Source organism: Podarcis cretensis (assembly GCF_951804945.1).
Source record: "Podarcis cretensis genome assembly, chromosome: 10".
NCBI lineage: Eukaryota > Metazoa > Chordata > Lepidosauria > Squamata > Lacertidae > Podarcis > Podarcis cretensis.
The window spans coordinates 9362690-9385943 of NC_137179.1; the positions used below are offsets into that span (position 1 = coordinate 9362690).

A 23254-nucleotide genomic window follows, 5' to 3' on the forward strand; every position below is an offset into this window, starting at 1 on the left:
CCCTCCTTCCTGTTGGCAACGGCAAGAGCTAAGTCCAGTAACAGTTGGGATGCATAGGGAGAATGTTCCTGAGAACGTGCAGAGTTCCTTCACCAGGGGGCAAGAACTTTCTCCACTCCCTACACCCGGGATTAAGAGTTCTCTTCTTCAGTTCAGAAGCGCATTTCGGTGCCTGAGGAGAAATACTCACTGCTGCCCTGGTGATGGAGCCGGGCAGCCGTGAGGCTGTGCAAGGGCTTCGCCTCAAGGAAATAATAATAATAATAATAATAATAATAATAATAATAATAATAATAATAATTTATTATTTATACCCCGCCCATCTGGCTGGGCTTCCCCAGCCACTCTGGGCGGATTCCAAAAAAATATTAAAATACTGTAATACATCAAACATTAAAAGCTTCCCTAAACAGGGCTGCCTTCAGATGTCTTCTAAAAGTCTGGTAGTTGTTGTTCTCTTTGACATCTGGTGGGAGGGCGTTCCACAGGGAGGGCGCCACTACCGAGAAGGCCCTCTGCCTGGTTCCCTGTAACTTGGCTTCTCGCAGCGAGGGAACCGCCAGAAGGCCCTCGGAGCTGGACAACAGCGTCCGGGTAGAACGATGGGGGTGGAGACGCTCCTTCAGGTATACTGGGCCGAGGCCGTTTCGGGCTTTAAAGGTCAGCACCAATACTTTGAATTGTGCTTGGAAACATATTGGGAGCCAATGCAGGTCTCTCAGGACCAGTATTATGTGGTCTCAGCATCCGCTCCCAGTCACCAGTCTAGCTGCCTGTGTTCTGGATTAATTGTAGTTTCCGGGTCACCTTCAAAGGTAGCCCCACGTAGAGCGCATTGCGCTAGTCCAAGCGAGAGATAACCAGAGCATGCACCACTCTGGCGAGACAGTCTGTGGGCAGGTAGGGTCTCAGCCTACGTACCAGATGGAGCTGGTAAACAGCTGCCCTGGACACAGAATTGACCTGCGCCTCCATGGACAGCTGTGAGTCCAGAATGACTCCCAGGCTGCGCACCTGCTCCTTCAGGGGCACAGTTACCCCATTCAGGACCAGGGAATCCTCCACACCCGCCCGCCTCCTGTCCCCCCAAAACAGTACTTCTGTCTTGTCACCGTACTTCTGTCTTGTCAGAAGTTCTTGCAGAGCCTCAACATTGGGGGCTTGCACACAAGGGGGGCAAACTCAGCCAGGGCTTCCCTTTGCCACCCTGCCTCGCGACACGGAAAAGCAGAGTGGTGGAATTCTTGCCAGGCCAACTCTGGAATTGCAGAGGAAGGCCAGGCGGATTTCTACACCCAAAGTCACCTTCGCTCACCCGGCTCGAATGAATAATTTACTTCAAGTCGCTCTTCAATCCAAACAAAGCCCTAAAGCGGTTTCAATATTGATTTTTTAAAAAATTATCCCCAGGGGTACCGGGGCTTATTTTATTTGCTTTGTTCTATTTGTTTTAATCATGCCTCAATCCATTTTTAAATCTTTGGTTGGTGTTTACCTTCTAGGTTTTTGGGGTTTTTTTTTTACATTCATGTGATTCAGGCTGGTATTTTATTTTATTTTGGGGACTCGGTGCTCTGGAGCAGCCGAATAAAAGAGGGTCCACGGAAGCAGCTTTTTACCACAGCTTTCTAAAACAAAACAGTTCAACCAGGTGTCAAAGAGAAAAACAACTTTTAGAAGGCATCTGAAGGCAGCCCTGTTTAGGGAAGCTTTTAATGTTTAACAGGCCACTGTATTTTAATACTCTGTTGGAGGCTGCCCAGAGTGGCTGGGGAAACCCAGCCAGATGGGCGTGGTATAAATAAATAAATTAATAATAATAATAATAATAATAATAATAATAATAATAAAATGGGTGCTGCCATAGGTGCCAATTATAGGGGGCCTTGGGAGCCTGGGCACCCACAAACATTTTTTTTGTGGGTGCTCGGCACCCACAGCGCAGGCTTTGAAGTGACTTCCAGTTTCTACCAAAAGTTGTGTCGGAGGTTTCCCAGGCCTCGGGTGTGATCTCTAAGGCCCCGTGAGAGCCAGTTTGGTGTAGTGGTAAAGAGCGGTGGACTCGTAATCTGGTGAACCGGGTTCGCGTCTCCGCTCCTCCACATGCAGCTGCTGGGTGACCTTGGGCCAGTCACACTTCTTTGAAGTCTCTCAGCCCCACTCACCTCACAGAGTGTTTGTTGTGGGGGAGGAAGGGAAAGGGGATTGTGAGCTGCTTTCAGACCCCTTCGGGTAGTGATAAAGCGGGATATCAGATCCAAACTCTTCTTCTTCTTCTTCACGTCTGAGGCCCTGCCAGGCCTCAGAAGTGCCTCTGCACCACGTTGATGTAACATGATGTCATGACGTCACATTACCTCATGGGTGCTGTAATGGTTCTAGGGGTTGCTCATGCGTAAGTTGCCGCCACTCTTGGCTTGGTTGCCTGGTTGAACCCTTTCTGTCTGGACAGCCCTTCACTGCGTGGCTGTCTCAGTCGCTGGCAGAATCCGTCAGTGGGCGTTTCTTAAACTTCTTCCAGCAAAAAAGTTCTTTGACGCCAAGTCTCCTCCTACTCTCCCTGCGCGGAAGTCTTCTGCGCAGGGATGGTGTGGGCAGCGGAGGACCCGTGCTCTCTCCACTAGTCTCCGGTGAAGAGTCCTGGAGCCTTTTCTCCGATTCCCCCATCTGCCCCCCTTCTCTCCTGGTGTTACGCTGATTTCCTTCCCCAGCAGATGGGCTGCCTCTCTCCCTGCTGGGACCCTCTCCGGCATTGCTCTGGAGCTTTCCCTCCACCTCTGGCTCTGATGGCAGTTCCCTGACAGGTGCCATTGGGCACCCATAAGCACAAGTTGGCGTCCCTGCCTGCTGCTTTCTGTTTAAAATTGGGATGTTTATTTTGTATGCTGCCCAGATAGTTCCCCCTGTCCTTGATGCGTGTTTTACAAACTAAAAAATAAATAAAAAGCATCCTTTACATAAGAAGAGAAACAGAAAGAGGCTCCAACATGGGATAACCCTCTGGTGGGAATGTACCACCTCAGCAGGCATTGGGTGTGTTTGTGTGTGTGTGCTTGAAAACACCCCCAGATTTTTTTAAAAAATAGCCTGCAAATGGAGAACATTACTGTAAAGAGCTGCCAATGGGCAACTCCAGTCTTCAGACCTCTCTGGCCTCAGCTCAATCCGTCTTCACAGGGAACTCTGGGAATAGTAGTTCGGTGAGGCGACTGGGGGTCTCCTCACAACTTTCAGCACCCTTAACAAACTACAGCTCCCAGAATTCTTTGCTGGAGGGAATGCCAAGTGCTGTCATGATGCTTTAAACGTTTGGCATGAATGTGGCCCTAAAGAGAAAGTAAACTGCAATGATCCTGACTCTAAACATCATGAATTTCTAGATGATCTACTCTTGCAAGGACTGTACCATATCACCGATGGTATGTTTGAGCAGATTCTCTGTCTCTCCAGGAATGTGCAGCAAAAACAGACCCCAACTTACCTCGCTCGGCCAATGTCAAACTTGTGGCAGATCTGGATGTGAAACATCAGGTCACCCCCGTTGAGATATTCCATTACAAAAAAGAGGTTTTCCTAGTAAATGACAAAAAAGGCTTAAAATCATAATCATAATCATGAAATGGTCTTTGGGGCAACAGATGACAGAAGAAAAGAAATGGAACATTGCCTCAGTGACAGCTTTTTCTTGGGGAAACTCAAATGGATGGATTCATGATAAAAGGCGAAAGATTTATATGATCTGAAGAGAAACCAGAGGATTTATGATACCCATTTTACAGGTGGTTTTCCCAGAGAAAGTGTCTAGAAATCACGGGACAAATGGAATAAATCACGGGACAAAGGGAAGTGTGGATAAGCTGTTAAACCCCATTCTCCAAAAACCACTAGCTGAAGATGGAAGTCTATCATTGTGGGAAATTATCAACCAAATCTAATGCATATTCTTGCTAGTTAGCATGTGAAGGGGTTAAGACCACAGAGCTATATTGCTGATAGGCGGAGCCAGACCATAGACATGAAATTGATAGAGAGGGCTCTGTGTGATATCATTTCCCCTTCTCTCCTGAGGAGGAAAGAGCACCCAGCATTTTGTGATCCTTTCTCTCTCCCTCTTTCTGGGAGCAGACAGATATCCAGTTGCTTCAGCTCAGGCACATGTCTGAGGCTGCTTCTACTGTAAATATAAGCATTTTACCTGTATAGTTTTTAATGCTGTTGCATCTGAGAATCAAGGAATGATTATGAGTAAGTAAAGTGTGCTTTAAACTTACTTCTCAGTCTGTTGTATGATTCTTTGTTAAGAAAAGGGGGAGCCAGCTTGCTTCCAGTATTTTCTGCCAAGGATGGGACTCGAAACTCTTCTAAGCTGAATTTCTTTGTCTGTTCAACCCACACATGTGGGTGCCTGGAGGCAGGGCTGTCTTAAACATATGTGGCACCGGGGTGCAAAGATTCGCCCGGCGCCTCCCCCTGGTTGCCCAGTCCCAGACACACAGGAGGGCAGTGCCAGCCAGCCGCCTCAGTGTTTCGCTGGCTCGGTCGCCCCCGAACTTGTGGCGCAGAGCTGCCCACAGCAGAAGAACCTGCCACAACGCTCCGACTGACGGGCGGGCTCTTCCCCGACTCAACTCTTGGGCCCCAGACTCTGAGAGCCCAGCGCCCGGGTGCCCCGCACCCCTAGCGCTTATGGATAAGACGGCCCTTCCTTTTTCCTTTCTCCTTCTGTGATGGAACTTCGATTTGGGGACTTCCCTGGCTTTTGTTCTGGCCCACGAAGGCCAGTCTGGATAGTTGGCCTTGGTGAAGATTTGACGTTTTCATCCTCAAAAAGTTTTTGATTTGAGTTGCTAATGAAATGAGGCTGCATTTTAATGTTGTATTTTAATCTTGTTTTTAAGTTGTGTTTTAATCAATTGTTTTTATACCTGGTGTTAGCCGCCCTGAGCCTGTTCTTGGCTGGGGAGGGCGGGGTATAAATAAAAAAATATTATTATTATTATTACAGTGGTACCTTGGGTTAAGAACTTACGGTAATTCATTCTGGAGGTCCGTTCTTAACCTGAAACTGTTCTTAACCTGAGGTACCACTTTAGCTAATGGGGCCTCCTGCTGCCACTGCACAATTTCTGTTCCCATCCTGAGGTAAAGTTCTTAACCCGAGGTAATATTTCTGGGTTAGCGGAGTCTGTAACCTGAAGCGTCTGTAACCACTGTATTACTAAAACTCATCTGAAAACCATGCCCCACTGGCTGCCATTTTGTGACTGGTGGACCTTCTCAAGTGGGTCCTGAAGGCAGACAGTATGAGAATCTCTATTCTGAGTGAATAGGAAAGACATTGGTTACCTTTGTCTGGAATGTACAGAAGACGTGAGTGAGGAATGGGTGTCCCCAAGCCAGAGAGAGGACACGCCTTTCCACCATGGTACATTCAACGTCATCATCCATCAGCACCACCTCCTTCTTCAAAGCTTTCATGGCAAAAAACTGGTTCGTGTCCTTCAGCTCAACAAGGAAGACCTGGGCAAAAATAAATAAATCCAGGGTACTGCAAAACGCTGCGATTCATGGCAAGGTTAAGCAAAGCCGCGCAATTCAGAATTGAGTGCAGAATTAACCAAAAATCTCAGAAGGAATGTTTATCAAGTTTCTAGTCCCTATGTTTGCAAAGACCGATTTGAAAGCAAGTAGCCAAGGTGTCGTGCAGGGATGGGGAGCACTTCCCGACTCAAGGGCCACTCTCTTTTCTGGGTGAGCTTTCAGAGGCCGTGTGGGTGGGGCCAAAGGAATAAGTGGGTGGAGCAACAGGTGTCAGTTTTATTGTGGACGCGGGTGGCGCTGTGGGTTAAACCACAGAGCCTAGGGCTTGCTGATCAGAAGGTCAGCGGTTCAAATCCCCGTGATGGGGTGAGCTCCCGTTGCTCAGTCCCTGCTCCTGCCAACCTAGCAGTTCGAAAGCGCCTCAAAGTGCAAGTAGATAAATAGGTGGTGGGAAGGTAAACGGTGTTTCCGTGCGCTGCTCTGGTTCGCCAGAAGCGGCTTAGTCAAGCTGGCCACATGACCCGGAAGCTGTACGCCGGCTCCCTCAGCCAATAAAGCGAGATGAGCGCCGCAACCCCAGAGTCGGCCATGACTGGACCTAATGGTCAGGGGCCCCTTTACCTTTTTAAGTTACATGCAAGCTATGCAAAAGCCAGAGATTTCTATGCACACATGTACACGCACACACCCCCTCCCAGGCAAGCAAGAGACATTATCTCAGTTCAGGGACACATTCCAACCAGGTAAAAACTCTTAGGGAGAGTGCAGACTATAGTCTTGAGGGCTGGGGAGAAGGGGTGTAGCCTGGGGAGGCAATATGACCTAGGAAGAGTCTCAAGAGCAAGAAGTGTGTGGATCGAGGTTCCCTGCTCTTGTTTAATGGTTAATACAACCCTGGTTTTCTGTTCTACTGTACAGTCATACCTTGGATTACAGACGCTCCAGGTTGCATTTTTTTGGGTTACGGACCGCTGAAACCCGGAAATACCAGAACGGGTTACTTCCAGGTTTCGGCGGTCATGCATGCACAGAAGTGCTAAATCGTGCTTTGCGCATGCGCAGAAGCGCTGAATCACAACCTGCGCGTGTGCAAATGTGCTGCTGCAGGTTGCGAACACTGCGGGTTGCGAACGTGCATCCCGCATGGATCACGTTCACAACCCGAGCATCCACTGTACAGTAATCCATAAATTGTATGTGGTATTTTGTATTTAATTCAAGTAGGGCTTTGTTTTTGTATAAAAAAACAACACAACACCAACAGTATGTTGTGTCTCCTGCTCTCGCTTTCACTCCTTACCTTGCCAAAGCTTCCTTTCCCCAACATTTTGTGCAAAACAAAATCATCTATGGTAAACTTCGGCAGCTGAGCGGGGAGGTCTTTCCTTGGTTCCAGTTCCACCGGGGAATCAGGACCCAGGACGTCTTCTGCAGGGGATTCCCAGGAAACTCCCTGAGGCTCTGCAATGGATCCCAGTGGAGTTGTGTTAACTGAAAGAGCTCTCCCCATTGCACTGACGAGACTTAACTGCTTCTGGGAACGCACCCCATTGCACCACTCTTCCCACCCAACAACTCAGTTTGTGGCGAAGTGTAACCTGGGACAGATGCAGCTTGGCTGGCTGGCTTAAGCCATCTGAAACTCTCGTCTGTGTTTCTGGGACACAGTCTTGGGTGGCTGTGGGATGGGGACTGTCTCTCAGCCTAACCCACTTCACAAGGTTGTTGTGAAGAATAGAATTTTATTATTACGGTCACAGACCGGTTCCAGGTCAGGAAAGTCATAAAACACAACAGGAATACATTGAATTGCAATTGGGTATAACAGAGACAATTCAGATATAGCGGCAGTTAAAAATATAAATATATAAAATCTTGATCACTAAAAGATAACCTAAAATTATCATTTAAAACCTTAGTCATTTTGGTAGTACAGCTTGTTCCCTAGGTTTTATGGCAGCCGCACAGAATTTGGCCACCCTTAGCATAATCTCTAGATCCTTGTCCTCTACCAGGAGTTTTAGACATTGAAGTTCGGACCCATTTGGAGATTTCTGTATAACAGGAGAGATAAATCCACGTAGAAACGGCAGCGTAACAAGACATGAGAGACAGTTTCTACCTCCATCAAGCCGCAGGGGCAGACTCGTTCAACGTATGGTTTACCTTCAAATCTGCCCTGCAATAAGGCAGGTGGCGACACGTTGAATCTAGCGAGGGTAAATGACTGTCTGTATTTGGGTATTTGTAATTTTGACAAATATTGTTGTGAAGATGAAAGGGGGAGGGGAAAAACTGTGTCCACCATCTTGAACACCTTGGAGGAAAGGTGGAACGTGAATAACAATATTAATCTAAGGGCGATTCATTTGTTTTCAGTGGATCTTATTCCCAAGTAAGTCTGTGCAGGAGTCATAGAGTTGGAAGGGTCCCTCAGGGTCATCTAGTCCTACCCCTGAAATAAAGGGAATATCAGTTAAAGAATCCTTGATTGATTGTCACCCAACCTTTGCTAAAAGTCTCCAGTGAGGGAGAATCCATCACCTTCTGAGGTCATCTTTTCCATTGACTGCAGGCCTTGTCTTATCTCCTTTCTCAATATTTGGCAGGTAAATGTTTAAAGTCAAAAGCATATATATAGACCAAGGAGGCCGCTAAATAAGGTGGCTACTCAAACGATAACTGAGACACGGGTGGTGCTGTGGGTTAAACCACAGAGCCTAGGGCTTGCCGATCAGAAGGTTGGCGGTTCAAATCCCCATGACGGGGTGAGCTCCCGTTGCTCAGTCCCTGCTCCTGCCCACCTAGCAGTTCAAAAGCATGTCAAAGTGCAAGTAGATAAATAGGTACCACTACGGCGGGAAGGTAAACAGCATTTCCATGCACTGCTCTGGTTCGCCAGAAGTGGCTTAGTCATGCTGGCCACATGACCCGGAAGCTGTACGCCGGTTCCCTCGGCCAATAAAGCGAGATGAGCGCCACAACCCCAGAGTCGGCCAAGACTGGACCTAATGGTCAGGGATCCCTTTACCTTTACTCAAACGATAAAATACAGCACCTTTTTTCCCTGCTGGAGGTGCTGGCACGGGAGGAGCAGCGGGCGTCGGGTCTTTGTCAGGGAAGACAATTTCCACAGGTCCTTCTCTCAAGATCTTCTCTGACTCCCGCAAGCTTCTAGCCTGCCTCATGGTAAAAACGAGTAAAGGAATGAATCACGTAGCATGCTTGCTGGACACTGTGCAAGTGTGGGATCTAGCATGGGGCACAAGATTGGGAACTAAAAAATAATAATAATCGATAGAGTTTATCCATAGATGACACCCTACAACCACAGAAAACACCCTATAACCAGAATGCAGGTCACACTTCTCAGCAACTTGTCAAAGAGTTGGGCTGGCATGGGGAGAAGATGAGTTTTTGCCCAACGAGGGAAAGATGACCTTCTACCGGTCCACAATAGAAAGTGTCCTTTCATACTGCATCACGGTGTGGTACGCTGGTTTGACATCAACTGACAGGAAGTGCCTACAGAGGGGGGTGAATACAGCACAAGATATTATGGGCTGTCCCGTGAATCCGCTGGATGAAATAGCGGAAGAACGTTGCCTCAGGAGAGTGAGGAAAATTCTCAGGGATGATTCACACCCTGGCCGGCACTTTCTTGATCTCCTGCCCTCGGGCAGAAGATATAGAAGCCCGATTAGTCGCACCAACAGGGTAAAGAACAGCTTCTATCCGTGGTCTGTTAGGCTGCTGAATGAAAAGATAACAACAGGGCAACTGACTTTCAGGTTTGGTGTGTGTGTCTGTCAGTAAACGAGGGGAATTAAGACTAAGAGAGCTGAGTGGGGGGTGCTTGCGTAACCTCAATGTATACAAGTTGTACAAGTGACAATAAAGCATTTCATTTAATTTCATTTTAAAGGTGCCAGCTGTAAAATAATAATAGTCCCATCTAGTCCAGCATTCTCACAGTAGCCCACTAGATGCCCATGGGAAACAAGCAGAACATGAGCATAACAGCCATTCTTGTGGCTTCCAACAGCTGGTATCGTTGCTGCCTCTGATGGTGAAGGCAGAGCAGTGTCTCCATCGTGGCAACCAGAAACTTGGAGGAAACCTGCATGCAGGACCATCAAGAGCACCCTAGTCAATGGACGTCTTTGTCACCTAATCGGTGCTGCCAGCGATCTCCAAATCATCTCTCTGAATCACTTGCAAATGGACTTCAAATGGCTTGCTGTCACCAACCGCCAGCTGATTGTCACCGGAAGCAAAGCCCTTTGAAGGTAGGGGTTTCTCCTGGCACCAATGAGCTGATTGGCACCCACAGCAAAGGGTCCCGCTTTGAAGTTGCCACCCGATGTCATAATGAGGTTGGCGTCAGATGATGGACAGGCGGGGCAGCCCCACCCACCTGCTAAAGTTGGACGGCAGGGGCAAGGGAGGAATCCAGCCCCCATTTCATCTGATACTTCAAACCAACTAAATAAATTCAGAGGGAGAATGGGACATCCTCTTTTGTAGAGGTGGCAAGTACAAAGAAATATACATAAGCCCCCAGCCTTCTGTGCTTTTTTGCCCCAGAGGAGCCAAAGAACGCCGCTGCTTGCCCACCTGTTGCCGGCTCTCGATCAGTTGCAGCGCTTCCGACATGAGCTTCTGGTTGATGCCGCAGAGGTTTGCCACTTTGGCTTGGCACTTGTGGTGGACGTTCATGGCACAGGCTGCAAGCAAGGCATGGAGTCAGCAGGTGAGGTTCTGGCAACGTTAAGTGAATCCAGTCCGCAGGTTGAGAACATTAGGTGAGCCCGCTGGGTCAGGCCAATGGTGCAATGAGTCCAGCCTCCTGGTCTTGCAGTGGCCAGCCAGTGGGAAACCTTCAGGCTGGACCCAAGCCCAAGAGTACAATCTCCTCCTGCGGTTTCCACCAACTGGTATGCGGAATCATGAAATAATACAGTTGGAAGGGACCCCAAGGATCATCTAGTTCAACCCCCTACAATGCAGCAATCTCAGCTCAAGCATCCATGACAGATGGCCATCCAACCTCTGCTTAAAAACCTGCAAGGAAGGAGAGTCCGCCACCTCCCGAGGGAGACTGTTTGTGATGGCCTGGGACTTGGGCTCGGACTGGGAACCAGAGGAGTCTCAGTCCGCACTGGATCCTTTGCCTCAGGCATCATCTGAACCAAGTCTGGGGCCTGATCCTGAAGAGTCCCAGTCTGCACAGGTTCCCCTGCAATGAACACCAGCTGGGCCGAGTCAGGGGCCTGAACCTGCCCTGGCTCCAGATGCGGGGATTACTAGTTGCCTTCAGCTGGGCCATCGCTTACAGCTGCTCCACTACCGGTTTCATCAGGGGAGGCTGAGGCGGCCCCTGGGTCTAGTAACCCACCAACGTCTCGCGAGCTGCAGAGACTAAGGTCTGAGAGAAGGAGAGACCTGAGTACTCGCAGGAGGAGTGCTCACCTTCGGGCGAAACAGGGAGGTGAGTCGCCGGGGGATTAGGACCGGCCGCTACCCTGACAAAGATAAAAGGCTGTTGGACCTAGCCTCGGGTTGCGGGAGCAACACTGCTGTATGCCAGCTCCTGCTCCTGTCCTTGCCTAGTATCCTGCCTCGTGTCCTGCCTTGGCCCTGTCAGGCTCCTAGCAGAACCTTCGGATTCTGGACCGGTCCTGGACCGCGTTTCACGGGTTACCCCCGGGCCCAGCACACCGTTCCACTGTCAAACAGCTCTTTCTTTTTCATCCAGCACACAGTTAAACTATGATTTATGATAACTGTGGTTATCAATGACCTGATCCTGCTGCCAGCCTTTACCTAACGTTCTCTGTAGGTCTCTCATCTGAGAAGTGGCAACCAGGAAAGCAGGCTCAACTCTGGTCCTCCCCACCGAGAACTGTAGGATGATTCCTATCTCCTCCTATCTCCCTCTGCTGTTTCCCCTTCTGTTACAATCTGGGGTGGAAAATCTGTCATGGAATCTTAGAATTGTAGGGTTGGAAGGGACCATAAGGGTCATCTGGTTCAACCCCCTGCAATGCAGGAAACTCAACTCAAGCATCCATGGCAGACGGCCACCCAACCTCTGCTTAGAAACCTCCCAAGGGAGGAGAGTCTACCCCCTTCAAAGGGAGTCTCTTCCCCTGCCAAACAGCTCTTATCCTCAGCACATTCTTCCTGTTCTTTAGTTGGAATCTTCTTTCTTGTAACTTGAAGCCATTGGTTTGAGACCTACCCTCCAGAGCAGGAGAAAACAAGCATGCTCCCTCTTCCATGTGGCAGCCCCTGAGATATTTCAAGATTGCTATGCTATCTCCTCTCAGTCTCCTCTTTTCCGGGCTAAACAAACCCAGCTCCTTCAACCATTCCTCATAATAATAATAATACAGTGGTGCCCTGCAAAACGAACGCCTCGCAAGACGAAAAACCCGCTAGATGAAAGAGTTTTCCGTTTTGGAGGTGCTTCGCAAAACGAATTTCCCTATGGCCTTGCTTCGCAAGACGAAATGTCTTGCGAGTTTTTCCGACTTTTTTCCCCTCCCCCCCTTTTTCTAAGCCGCTAAGCCGCTTATCTGCTAAGCTGATAAGCCGCTAAAAGCCGCTAAAAGCCGCTAAGCCGCTAAGCCGCTAATAGCGCTAATCCGCTAAGCCTTCAATGGGCTTGCTTCGCAAGACGAAAAAAACACTAGACGAAGAGACTCGCGGAACGGATTCTTTTCGTCTTGCGAGCCACCACTGTACAGTCATACCTCATGTTACGTTTGCTTCATGATGCATTTTTTCAGGTTGCGTCCCACGGCAACCCAGAAGTACCGGAAAGGGTTACTGCCAGGTTTCGCCGCTCGCGCATGCGCAGAAGCGCAAAATGCCGTCACGTGCATGCGCAGAAGCGGCGAATCGCAACCCGCGTGTGCACAAAGGCACTGCTGCCGGTTGCATTCTATTCATGTTATATTTGTAGTTCTATAGCTGAGTGCCCGGACTTACCATCACATTTCAAACCCTGCCGCGCCAGACCCCAGAGCAGAGTGCCGCAGTGATCGCAGAATGTTGGGCTTTTGTAATTGTAGACCTTAAATCGGTGGGGCATGTCAATCTTAAATCTCTCTTTGTGGAACTGCAAAAGAGATAGAGAGAGGGAGAGAGAGAGAGAGAGAGAGGACGAGGTCAGAGCCTGCACATGGCCTGCTTCTGGTGTTGCAAATACATACAAAACTGAAGGGGTTCAAGCCTTTAAACAGCTCCTCTTTTGCAAATACAAACAGTTCCAGTGCAAATGAATTGAACAAGGAATTATAAACAATGCAATGGGTTCTGCAGTGACTGTAATCCAATGTTGTCCCTCACTTTCACAATAGACCAGAGATGAGAAAGCTGTGGACACCCAGATGTGGTTAGACTCCAGCTCCCATCAGCCCCAGCCAACATGGCAAATCGTCAGGGAAATGAGAACTGCTGTCCAGCAACACCTGGAGGTTCCCTCTCTCTGCTGTAAACCAATATTTTATCCAGCTTGCCTGCGAAGTAGGTCATTTTGGAGTAGAAGAGGAAGGACGACGTCTTGCCCAAGGCAACTCACGGAGGCAGTGGCGTCATGAGAGCCTGACTTAGGTCAGGATAGGTGAGTTCAGACCCCATTCAGCCGTGGCATCAGTGCCGGTTCTATCATTAGGCAGAGTGAGGCAACAGCATCAGGCGGTCAATTTTGGATGTCATAAAAGTATAGCAAATTGTTGCAGTTATTAGCATTGCATTTCTTAGTGCTGCTGGGAGATGCTGGTGGGATTTTCTGTCTCTGCTGCCAAAGTAAGTTTGCGGGCCTTAGGGACGATAGACTACAACAGGGGACCCCATTTTCTAATCTGCCCCAGGCAGCAAAAATTCTGGAGCCGTTCCTTTCCCTTGTGTAGGGTTCAAAAAGTAAAATTCCTGACAAACACCCACAGAGTTGTTGAGATTTTTTGCACCATGCGTACGGAATTCGCTTAAATTCTTTGCAGATGCCATGTTTACACCTCGTGTTACTATGTAGTCTCATTTGTGTCCATCTAGCTTACCTCACACGGTTGTTGTGAAGAAGAGAAATTGGCAGAGAGCACCAAATCTATCTGCACGTCTCTACCTCGAGGTCCATGATTTTCTCCAATCCTTTTTTTTTTTTTAATGAGGAAAGGTGTTTTCAAACTCTTGGCAACCGGTGTGTTGTCAACTGATTCACAAAAAAACCCTTCATTCAGATACACACCGCCCTCAACCAATTCACAAGAAGTTTTATTCAGATACAGGCCACCTTCAGATGATTCACAAAAAGGAACTTCATTCAGATACATACCATGGTTTCTCTGCTATTGATGGCTGATCCCGTACACTTTGCTATTACTTTGTCAATGCACTTCTTGTGAATGGCAGCATTGCATTCTGGGAAGGGAAAACAAGCCATATAAAGCATTGTTGAAGGGCCACAAGAAGTAAGAGATGCATTTTAAATAAAAGCACACATTCTACTCATGTAAAAACACCAGGCAGGCCCCACAAATAACCCAGAGATGCATTTTAAATAAAAGGACACATTCTACTCATGTAAAAACACGCCGATTCCTGGACCGTCTGCTGGCCGGATTGAGAAGGCGATTGGGCCACATCCAGCCCACGGGCCTTAGGTTGCCTACCCCTGTTATAGCCTAATCTTTCACGGGTTTGTTTAATTCCCTTTTAAAGCCAGCCACAAGCAGTAAGAGAAATATTGAAAATATTGGACTGTAATAATAATTTATTTCTACCCTGCCCATCTGGCTGGGTTTCCCCAGCCACTCTGGGCGGCTCCCAACAGAATATTTAAAATACGATAAAACATCAAACATTAAAAACTTCCCAATACAGGGCTGCCTTCAGATGTCTTCTAAAAGTCAGTTGTTGTTTTCCTTGACATCTGAAGGGAAGCCGTTTGCACAGGGCGGGGGCCACTACTGAGAAGGCCCTCTGCCTGGTTCCCTGTAACCTCACTTCTCGCAGTTAGGGAACCTCCAGGAGACGCTCCTTCAGGTATACTGGGCCAAGACCATTTAGGGCTTTAAAGGTCAGCACCAACACTTTGAATTGTGCTGGTAAACGTACTGGGAGCCAATGTACATTGTTAAAGAGGGGACATGGACCTTTCTTGTGTGGGAATAAGCCAGCATAGGACTGCCTCCTGACTGGGTGGAGCAATTTGCAAAAGTTCCGGAGCCAATGGGAAAGTGGCGTATCCCCTCGATTTTGGCTTATCACTTGGCGATTTTGCACTTTTCCTGGAGACCCTAAGGAAAAGGTGAAATCCCTAAAAGACTTGGAGACTCAACCAGAATCTGCTGCACGGACGGAATATACCTGCAGGCAGCTTCTACCTGCTCCCCACTGTCTTTTAGGATTGCATTTAACAAAAAACAGGCTTTGTGGCTTAAAGCATGCCCAGACTGTTCTTTGTCTCAATTCCGAATGAAGCTGGTTCGTGGGAAAACGCATTGGAATGCAGAATTTCATAAGAAATTACAGGAGAGATCCAGCATAGGTTTGGACTGAAATGGGAGTGTGTTGACCCGCAAGCCAGCCAGAAATTAGGCACTTTTCAGCTGTAACCCTATGCTTTCTGACCTGGGCGTAAGTCCCACTCAATTTGCCTTACTTCAGAGTAGACCAGTAGAGAATGTTGTCATTAATTCCTACTGTAGTCTGTGAGAGGTGATGAAATATACCCAGAGTCGCAAAGTGATTTCATGCTCTTTATTCAGCTCATAGTGGTGAGGAGGAATGAATGAAAGTCCCCTCAAAGTATCTGCTTTATATACATTATTTACACAATGGGCTGCACATGATTGGCTAATTCCGGAATTCTACTGTAAGCCAATCAGGTTGTGGATTCACTTCTATCTGGAGCATGATTGGGTGGTTCCTGCCAACCAATCATACTGCTGCATTGTTCTAGGACCAATCAGACTGCTGCATTCTGAATCCTATTGTTCTAGGACCAATCAGACTGCTGCATTTTGGATCCTATTAAACTCAGTACATAACAGGTGACATGGCTCTTGTAGATCACATTTACACATGCACTCTTTGTTTCCACGGCTGGCTTGCTATATATTTTTTTAAGCATTCTCGGTTTTCTTCAGGGCGGCATGCAAGAAACACTGCAGTTTCTATTTTGGCAGTTGTAAATAACGCGATATGCTAAAAGTTTCTTACGTCTGCACTGGTAACCTTGCTTGTTAAGACCCCTGAAACACAGAAAGGAGAGAATCTGGAGTAAGGATAACGTTCATCATATATATTTGAGAAGAATGACTTTAAAACAAAATAAATGCTGTGTGTTGGGATCTGGGCCCAGAAGGGCTAGGCTCCTCACTCAAGTAAATTAATGTTTATTATTACGGCCAAACAGCCAGCATACTAAAACCAGAATTCCTGCATAGTTCTTTACAAAAACAATCAGAGTGGAATTTAACAATCAATACAGTGGCGTAGCGTGGGGGGTGCAGGGGGGGCCGGCCGCACCGGGCGCAACATCTGGGGTTAGGGCAAATCCACGGGTTAGGGGGCGCAAATTACTTGCCTTGCCCCGGGTGCTGACAACCCACGCTACGCCACTGAATCAATATACTAATGTACTTAAGAACTCCATTTAAGAAATAAAATAACAAGAAGATTTCACTATAAGCTGCAATGATTTATGACTGTTTGTGCCACTGTTTAATCTCTTGCTTTCGTTGACTTGTGGCTATTGTACAAAATATAGCTGCTGTACATTTCTAGTGACATCTGGATTCTGGTTGGGCAAGAGGTCATTTAAATAATGTTTCTCTGTCCTCCCTGGTACTTTGCATACAAGAAGGGTTACGATAGAGGCTCTGAGTTCTGTATAAAATCTACAATGGAATAGAACGTGGCCCGCAGTTTCAATTTGACCGCTCTTACATGGGCAGACCCCCTCGCCACAAGGAATCTTTCTGTATCTGCCTTCCCATAGTGCAGGTGGCAAGACATGGAATTTAGCTTGCGTAAATGTCTTTCTGAATTTGGGAGATGGTCAAATTTCCTCAAATAAGTGGTGTCAGCTGGATAAGGACTGGAGGAAACTGAAGCCACTATTAGTACGATAGCAATACATTCAAGGTAGAGGCAGGACATTAAATATGTCTTTGCATTTAGAACATGCAAGTTTTAAAATAAAAATAAAAATGCAAAGATCATCTGTTTGGGGAGAGAATCAAAGCCAGTGTGGAGCAGAAATTTAGCCCTTTTCTCTTCTGCTATGGTCCTGAGGAAAATTCCTCCTTTTAAGGTGATTTTTGCGCTCTCTCTCTCTCTCTCTCTCTCTCTCTCTCTCTCTCCCCCCCCCCATCAGTCCTCCTTTGGGCCCAATGCAGAGGAAAGGGGAGGAAATCCCCCTGCAGCGGATGCTGTTCAAATTTTCAAAAATACATGTTAAATTCATAGGTGTTGTTTGCCTCCAACAGCTATTTGAGGTTGCATCATTTGCATATAGGGGAACCATGAGGAATGGTTCGCAGTGGCCCTGCTGGTAAGAGGGTTCTCTTGTAAGATATACAGTTACTGACTCACAACTGCATGCATGAAAGGGTTAACCTGAGCCATGAGTTCGTTACCAGAGTGAGTGTGGCTAAGCAGGCACTCAGCAGCCTCTGCTTTCCCCACCCCCCACCCACACTCTGCTTCTCAGTCTTTTTCTCTTGGTGCTTCCTGGAACAAGCAAAGAAGGAGCCATGTGGCTTTGGCTCCCAGCTCAGTTGTTCCTGCAAGTGAACTGGATCTCTCCAAAATGGAGATTTTAAAGCCTGCATCTTTGCCGACTCAAAGACTGTATGATCTTTTTTTTTAAAAAAAGAAAGCAAGTACTTTTCTTTTTAAGTCATTTGAAACCCCTTTTCGTATCTGTCTTACTGCCAATTGATGGAGATTACTTTGCTGTAATGTCTGGAAACACTGAGTAAAACATCCACTTATTTGCAAGATTTCGTATTTTCAAGGGGAACATTTGTTTAAGGTAGATGAGGGCAGATGCAAATTTAACCAAGTTTTAATGTGCTTGGAGCAATTGCCATTGTGTACAATTTTGCTGCGAGAGAGGAAGAGATCTCTCTTCCAAACCCCTCCCTCTCCATCAGAGAAGCAGCAGGTTGCCCCTTCCCCACTAGACAATCTTCCTCACACTGGTTTTGGACTACAGATGTTTTGGATTACAATTCCCATCAGCCACAGCAAGCACAACTGGCAAATGTTCGTCTAGGGCCATTCAAACTGGGGCCTGATGGGAGTTGTAGTCCCAAAAACATCTGGTGGGCATCAGGCTGGGGGAAGACTACCATGGGAATAGATCAAGGAAGGGAGGGGAAGCCATGTGTCATACCAGACGAACTCGTGGCAAACGGAACAGAAGGTGGGCTGGGGGAAGAAGGTAGCAGTGAACTCGTGACACTTGACATTGTGGATCTTGGCTTGCTTGATGGCTCCTCTGCGTTGGTGCAGAGAGAAAAACCCTTCCTTTTCACAGTCAATAAACTCTGGATCATCTGGGTGAGAGAAAGAGAGAGAAGCTTGGTTATTCTGATGACGAATTCCTGCAGTCTGCCTAGAAGCTAAAATAACATATATTTAAATCAGGTCGAAAAGGCGTCAGCTTTAAAAATAAAGAGCAGGGCACACTTCCTAAAACAACTCAGAGGGCTGAGTCACACAACCAAGAGAAGTGAGTGGTTGGTGCATATATTTGTGGACTGCCTGGGGGTGTCATATGCCTGAATTCTTGCCCCATGGGGGGGGGGATTCCATGTCTTTGAAAAACTAGCTGGTCAGGTTCTCATCTACATTTGTCCTTGATCTGCTAGATTTTGATGTGCAGGGAGGACTGACACAACGTCGCAAGCCTCCTCTCCTAGCCTGAAGAGGTTCCCTCCAGCAGAAGTAACATGGCTGTAATTTTGGCTCTCATCAAATGTTGGGCATTTCCTGTAAAGACCTCTACCCCAAATGAAAGAAGCTTCTTCTGACTCAGAGCATAGGAAGAGCCCTCTGAATCAGGGCAATTGCTTATCTGGTCCAGCACCATGTTCTTACAGTAGCCAACCAGATGCTATAAGCAAGAAATGATGGCAAAATTGGGGACTGTACCAGAAAAATGGTGTCCTGCTACTAAGCTAAAGAAGAAGAGTTTGGATCTGATATCCCGCTTTATCACTACCCTAAGGAGTCTCAAAGTGGCTAACAATCTCCTTTTCCCCACAACAAGCACTCTGTGAGGTGAGTGAGGCTGAGAGACTTCAGAGAAGTGGGACTGGCCCAAGGTCACCCAGCAGCTGCATGTGGAGGAGCGGAGACGCGAACCTGGTTCCCCCAGATTACGAGTCCACTGCTCTTAACCACTACACCACGCTGGCTCTTTACACCCACTCTTTGAATTGGGAGGAAAACAGGCCCAAATGTAAATTGCAGGGGCGTGGGGTGTGTGACTCCAATTTGGGACTGTAACAAAAAGACAAGGCTACTCCTACCCAAGGTCCAGCTGAGTGGACCAGCTGAGCTTGCAATTTACTGTAGTTTTTTAAAAAAAACAAAACAGCGAACACACAATTGCCCATTAACTGTTTCTCAAGAATTCACCCCGATTTCTCGTACAAAGTTTGTTGCGTGTTTTTGGACTATGTTGGCTATTTATTGTGCATTCGTTCTGATTTGCTTGCAGACTGGTTAGAGCACCTTGCATCCAGCAAGCAGTATGCTTTCCAATCTATTTTCCAGTCACTTTCCTTCTCAGGAAGCTGGTTCATTACACAAAAGCACCAAGCCAACTTCAACTGCACAAACTGAAATTCACCAGGATGTGACTGAATGAGTCCAGAAGTGGCACAGGGTTTGTCCGGAGTGATGAAAGACAGCAAATGACGCTCTCGCGAATCAGTCCTTTGGGTGTCACAAATCCCAATATGTTGCCATAATAGCCAATTAAAATTGCACCAGCCAATGAACTGGTCCCTGAGCAGTTTAAGAATTTCAATATTTTGAAGTTCTGCTGTGTTTCTTTATGTAAAAGTATTTATCGCTCTGCGTTGGGATTTTGAAATTACCATGTCCCAGCCTGAGCTTTCAGGGTGGGGAAATCCGCAGGGAAAATAACTGAAAATGTCGTAGCAATAATATGACCATCACTTGCCAGTAGTTTCCAGGAAGTATCTTGCGTTCATTAACATTCTGCCTTGTGGCTTCAGTTCTAGCTAAAAATAAAATAAAATAAAGGAAGGCAAGTTAAAAATAGCTTTTTTTTTGTTTTGTTTAAAAAGGAAGAGTGAGTGACAAAACAGCCAGGGAGTGACCATCGCGTGAAAAGCCATAATGGGAAAGATCTCGCAATCATCTTGTGATCCACAGTAAAAATTAAATAAATAAATAAATAAATAAATGTATTAAAGTATTTATTTATTTATTATGAAGGGAGGTTGAGAACACTTGACATTGGTTAACAGAAATACAGTCATACCTCGGGTTAAAGATGTTTCGGGTTAAATCTTTTCATCTTGCGTCCCGCGGTGACCCGAGGTACAGTGGTAGCTCAGGTTAAGTACTTAATTCGTTCTGGAGGTCCGTACTTTACCTGAAACTGTTCTTAACCTGAAGCACCACTTTAGCTAATGGGGCCTCCTGCTGCCGCCGTGCCGCCAGAGCACAATTTCTGTTCTCATCCTGAAGCAAAGTTCTTAACCTGAAGCACTATTTCTGGGTTAGCGGAGTCTGTAACCTGAAGCATATGTAAGCTGAAGCGAATGTAACCCGAGGTACCACTGTACCGGAAAGGGTTACTTCTGGGTTTCGACACTCACGCATGTGCAGACACTCAAAATGATGTCACGCGCATGCGCAGAAGCAGCAAATCGCGAACCGCAGGTTGCGTTCTGCTCAGGTTGTGAACAGGGCTCCGGAACGGATCCTGCTCGCAACCAGAGGTACCACTGTAATCCTTTGCTTGTCCTCCTGGATGAAAATACAAGAACTTTGCTGGATCAGACCAATGGCCCATCTAGCCCAGTGTCCTGTTCTCACAGCGGTCAGCCAGTTGCCTGTGGGAAACTTTCAAGGAGGACTGAAGCACAAGAACACACTCTTATGCAGTGGTGTAGTGTGGGAGTGGGCAAAGGGGTGGTTGTCCCAGGCCCAAAATTGCTAGGGGGCACAAAATTTCAAACACCCGGTGCTGTCTGGGTCGCTGGACTCCATCGAAAATGGCTTTTCCATGAGAATCAAGAAGTGACCTCTCTAGACAATGGAAGGACTCTTCTCATCTCATGTCTGTGGCTGCAGTGGATGACGTCATTAGGCAGTTGAATGTGCATGTGTACTCCATCCATTTCCTTGCTTCCACACAGCCCCGGGTACTGGCAACCCACGCTACACCACTGGTCCTGTCCTGCTGTTTTCAGCAACTGGTATTCAGAAGCATTGCTGCCCAGCCTGCACAGGAGTCCCTGCCTCCAGAACCAGCTGAGCTGGAGCTGGGGCTTGAGCCTGAAGGATCCTCACCTGTGCTGGATCCTCAGGTGCAGGCATCAGCTGAGTCTGCTCTGGCTCTGGAGGTGATGGAGGACCCATTGCCTGCAGGTGTTCCACTCTCAGCCCCATCAGGGGACGCTGAGGTTGCCTCTGGGTCCAGTAACCCTCCAGCCTCTCTTGAGCTGCAGAGGCTCAGGGCAGAAAAGTAGAGGGAACTAAGTTCCCTGTTATGTACTGAGTCGAATAGGATCCAAACTGCAGCAGTCTGATTGGTCCTAGAACAATAGGATCCAAAAGGCAGCAGTCTGATTGGTCCTAGAACAATAGGATTCAGAATGCAGCAATCTGATTGGTCCTAGAACAATGCAGCAGTATGATTGGTTGGCAGGAACCACCCAATCATGCTCCAGATTGAAGTGAATCCACAACCTGATTGGCTTACAGTAGAATTCCGGAATTAGCCAATCATGTGCAGCCCATTGTGTAAATAATGTATATAAAGCAGATACTGAGGGGACATTCATTCCTCTTCACCACTATGAGCGGAATAAAGAGCATGAAATCACTTTGCGACTGAGTATATTTCATTCCCGCAGGAGGAGTGCTCACCTCCAGGCCAGGAGAGGCGAGTCACCTGTGGACCGGGGCCGCCCTATGCCTTGGGGCAGATAAAAGCCAGCCAGCCCCAGTCCCAGGTTGCGGGAGCAACGTTGTTGCTAGCTGGTTCCTGCCTGCACCCTGTCCTGCTCTTCTGCCAGAGTTCCTGACCCCACCTGACTCCCTACCTTGGACCCAGCTACAGCTTTGATGGACAGCCTCCATACCGCACCCTCGACTTTGGATCTCGCCACACGGATGACCCTCGGGACCAGCACACTTCCAGAGTGGAGGCAGAGCTTTGCCATCATGGCTCATAGCCACAGTGGTGTAGCGTGGGGGGTGCAGGGGGGGCAGCCACACCGGGCGCAGCATTTGGGGGGGCGCACTAGCAGCTCTCTGCCCCTACCTGGCTCACTCACTCTCTCTCACCGCAGTGCTGGCTGTGCGAATCCGATCCGAGCTGCCGGGTCGCCGCCCACTGGGGAGGGGGAGGGTGCCAGGCGTGCGTTGCGGAGTGGAGAGAGAGCGAGGGAGGGACTATCTGGGGGAGGGACAGTGCAGCGGCCGCCCAGCGCAGCGCTGAGCGCGAGAGAGAACCACATCCGACCAGCCCAGGCAGCAGCAAGAAGAAGCTGGCAGCGGCGGCAGGTTAGGGGTTAGGGGCGCAAATTGCTTGCCTTGCCCCGGGTGCTGACAACCCACGCTATGCCGCTGCATAGCCATCGATAGCCCACAAATTCAGCTAAACCTCTTCTAAAGTCATCTAAATAGGGGACCATTTGGGTCACCCCTTTTCTGAACCTGCCCCAACTCTGCAACAGGATTGCACTGTGCAGTTCAGACCTAGGCATTCAGCCCCCTCTCCTGCCTTTATCATTCAGTCTGGTGATCACAAATGTAAGAAGGTCAATACGTCACCGATCCTCAGAAACGTACTGCATCCCCAGCAATAATGTTTTACACAAGTGCATTTCAAAAGCTTCCAGGACAGTTGCATCATGATCTATGCAGTTCTCTACATTTCTTCATTAAGCTTTCCATTACGTTTTTGGAGAAAAATCCCTGGCGAGGCATGAACGAATTCAAGCTCAAGTCCGTTTTATTACTGCCAATTATTCTTCCTGCCCAAAGGGGATTTTTTTTTAAAAAAAAAAATCTAAGCAAAGTCTATTAGAAGAGTGTCCTTCAGACTGAGCAAATTCACAGCAGGCTTATTGAAACCAAGTGTTTCAATTCTGCAGGAACTGGCAACTCCCATTGTCTGCAGATGGCTTTTAAGGAAAAGAGTCTCCATTAATTAGCTGAGTGGTAGAGCATCTCTCTAAAGGACACGGGTGGCGCTGTGGGTTAAACCACAGAGCCTAGGGCTTGCTGATCAGAAGGTCGGCGGTTCAAATCCCTGCGACGGGGTGAGCTCCTGTTGCTCGGTCCCAGCTCCGGCCCACCTAGCAGTTCGAAAGCACGTCAAAGTGCAAGTAGATAAATAGGCACCGCTCCGGCGGGAAGGTAAACGGCGTTTCTGTGCACTGCTCTGGTTCGCCAGAAGTGGCTTAGTCATGCTGACCACATG

General features: G+C 47.9%; 1 protein-coding gene across 2 annotated transcripts in view; it reads right to left on the bottom strand.

Moving 5' to 3' along the window:
- PRKCQ (protein kinase C theta) overlaps positions 1 to 23254 on the bottom strand; it is a 58383-nt gene that overhangs the window by 14571 nt on the left and 20558 nt on the right. The window contains exons 4-13 of one of the 2 annotated variants that reach the window (XM_079992479.1): positions 19754 to 19814; positions 17954 to 18116; positions 15772 to 15803; positions 13883 to 13968; positions 12538 to 12667; positions 10159 to 10268; positions 8573 to 8720; positions 6842 to 7002; positions 5347 to 5520; positions 3482 to 3573 (exon numbers count right to left, since the gene is read on the bottom strand). In XM_079992479.1, the coding sequence (XP_079848605.1) occupies positions 3482 to 3573; positions 5347 to 5520; positions 6842 to 7002; positions 8573 to 8720; positions 10159 to 10268; positions 12538 to 12667; positions 13883 to 13968; positions 15772 to 15803; positions 17954 to 18116; positions 19754 to 19814 (1157 nt within the window). The remainder of the gene's footprint in view (positions 1 to 3481; positions 3574 to 5346; positions 5521 to 6841; positions 7003 to 8572; positions 8721 to 10158; positions 10269 to 12537; positions 12668 to 13882; positions 13969 to 15771; positions 15804 to 17953; positions 18117 to 19753; positions 19815 to 23254) is intronic. The other variant, XM_079992480.1, reaches the window with a different exon arrangement.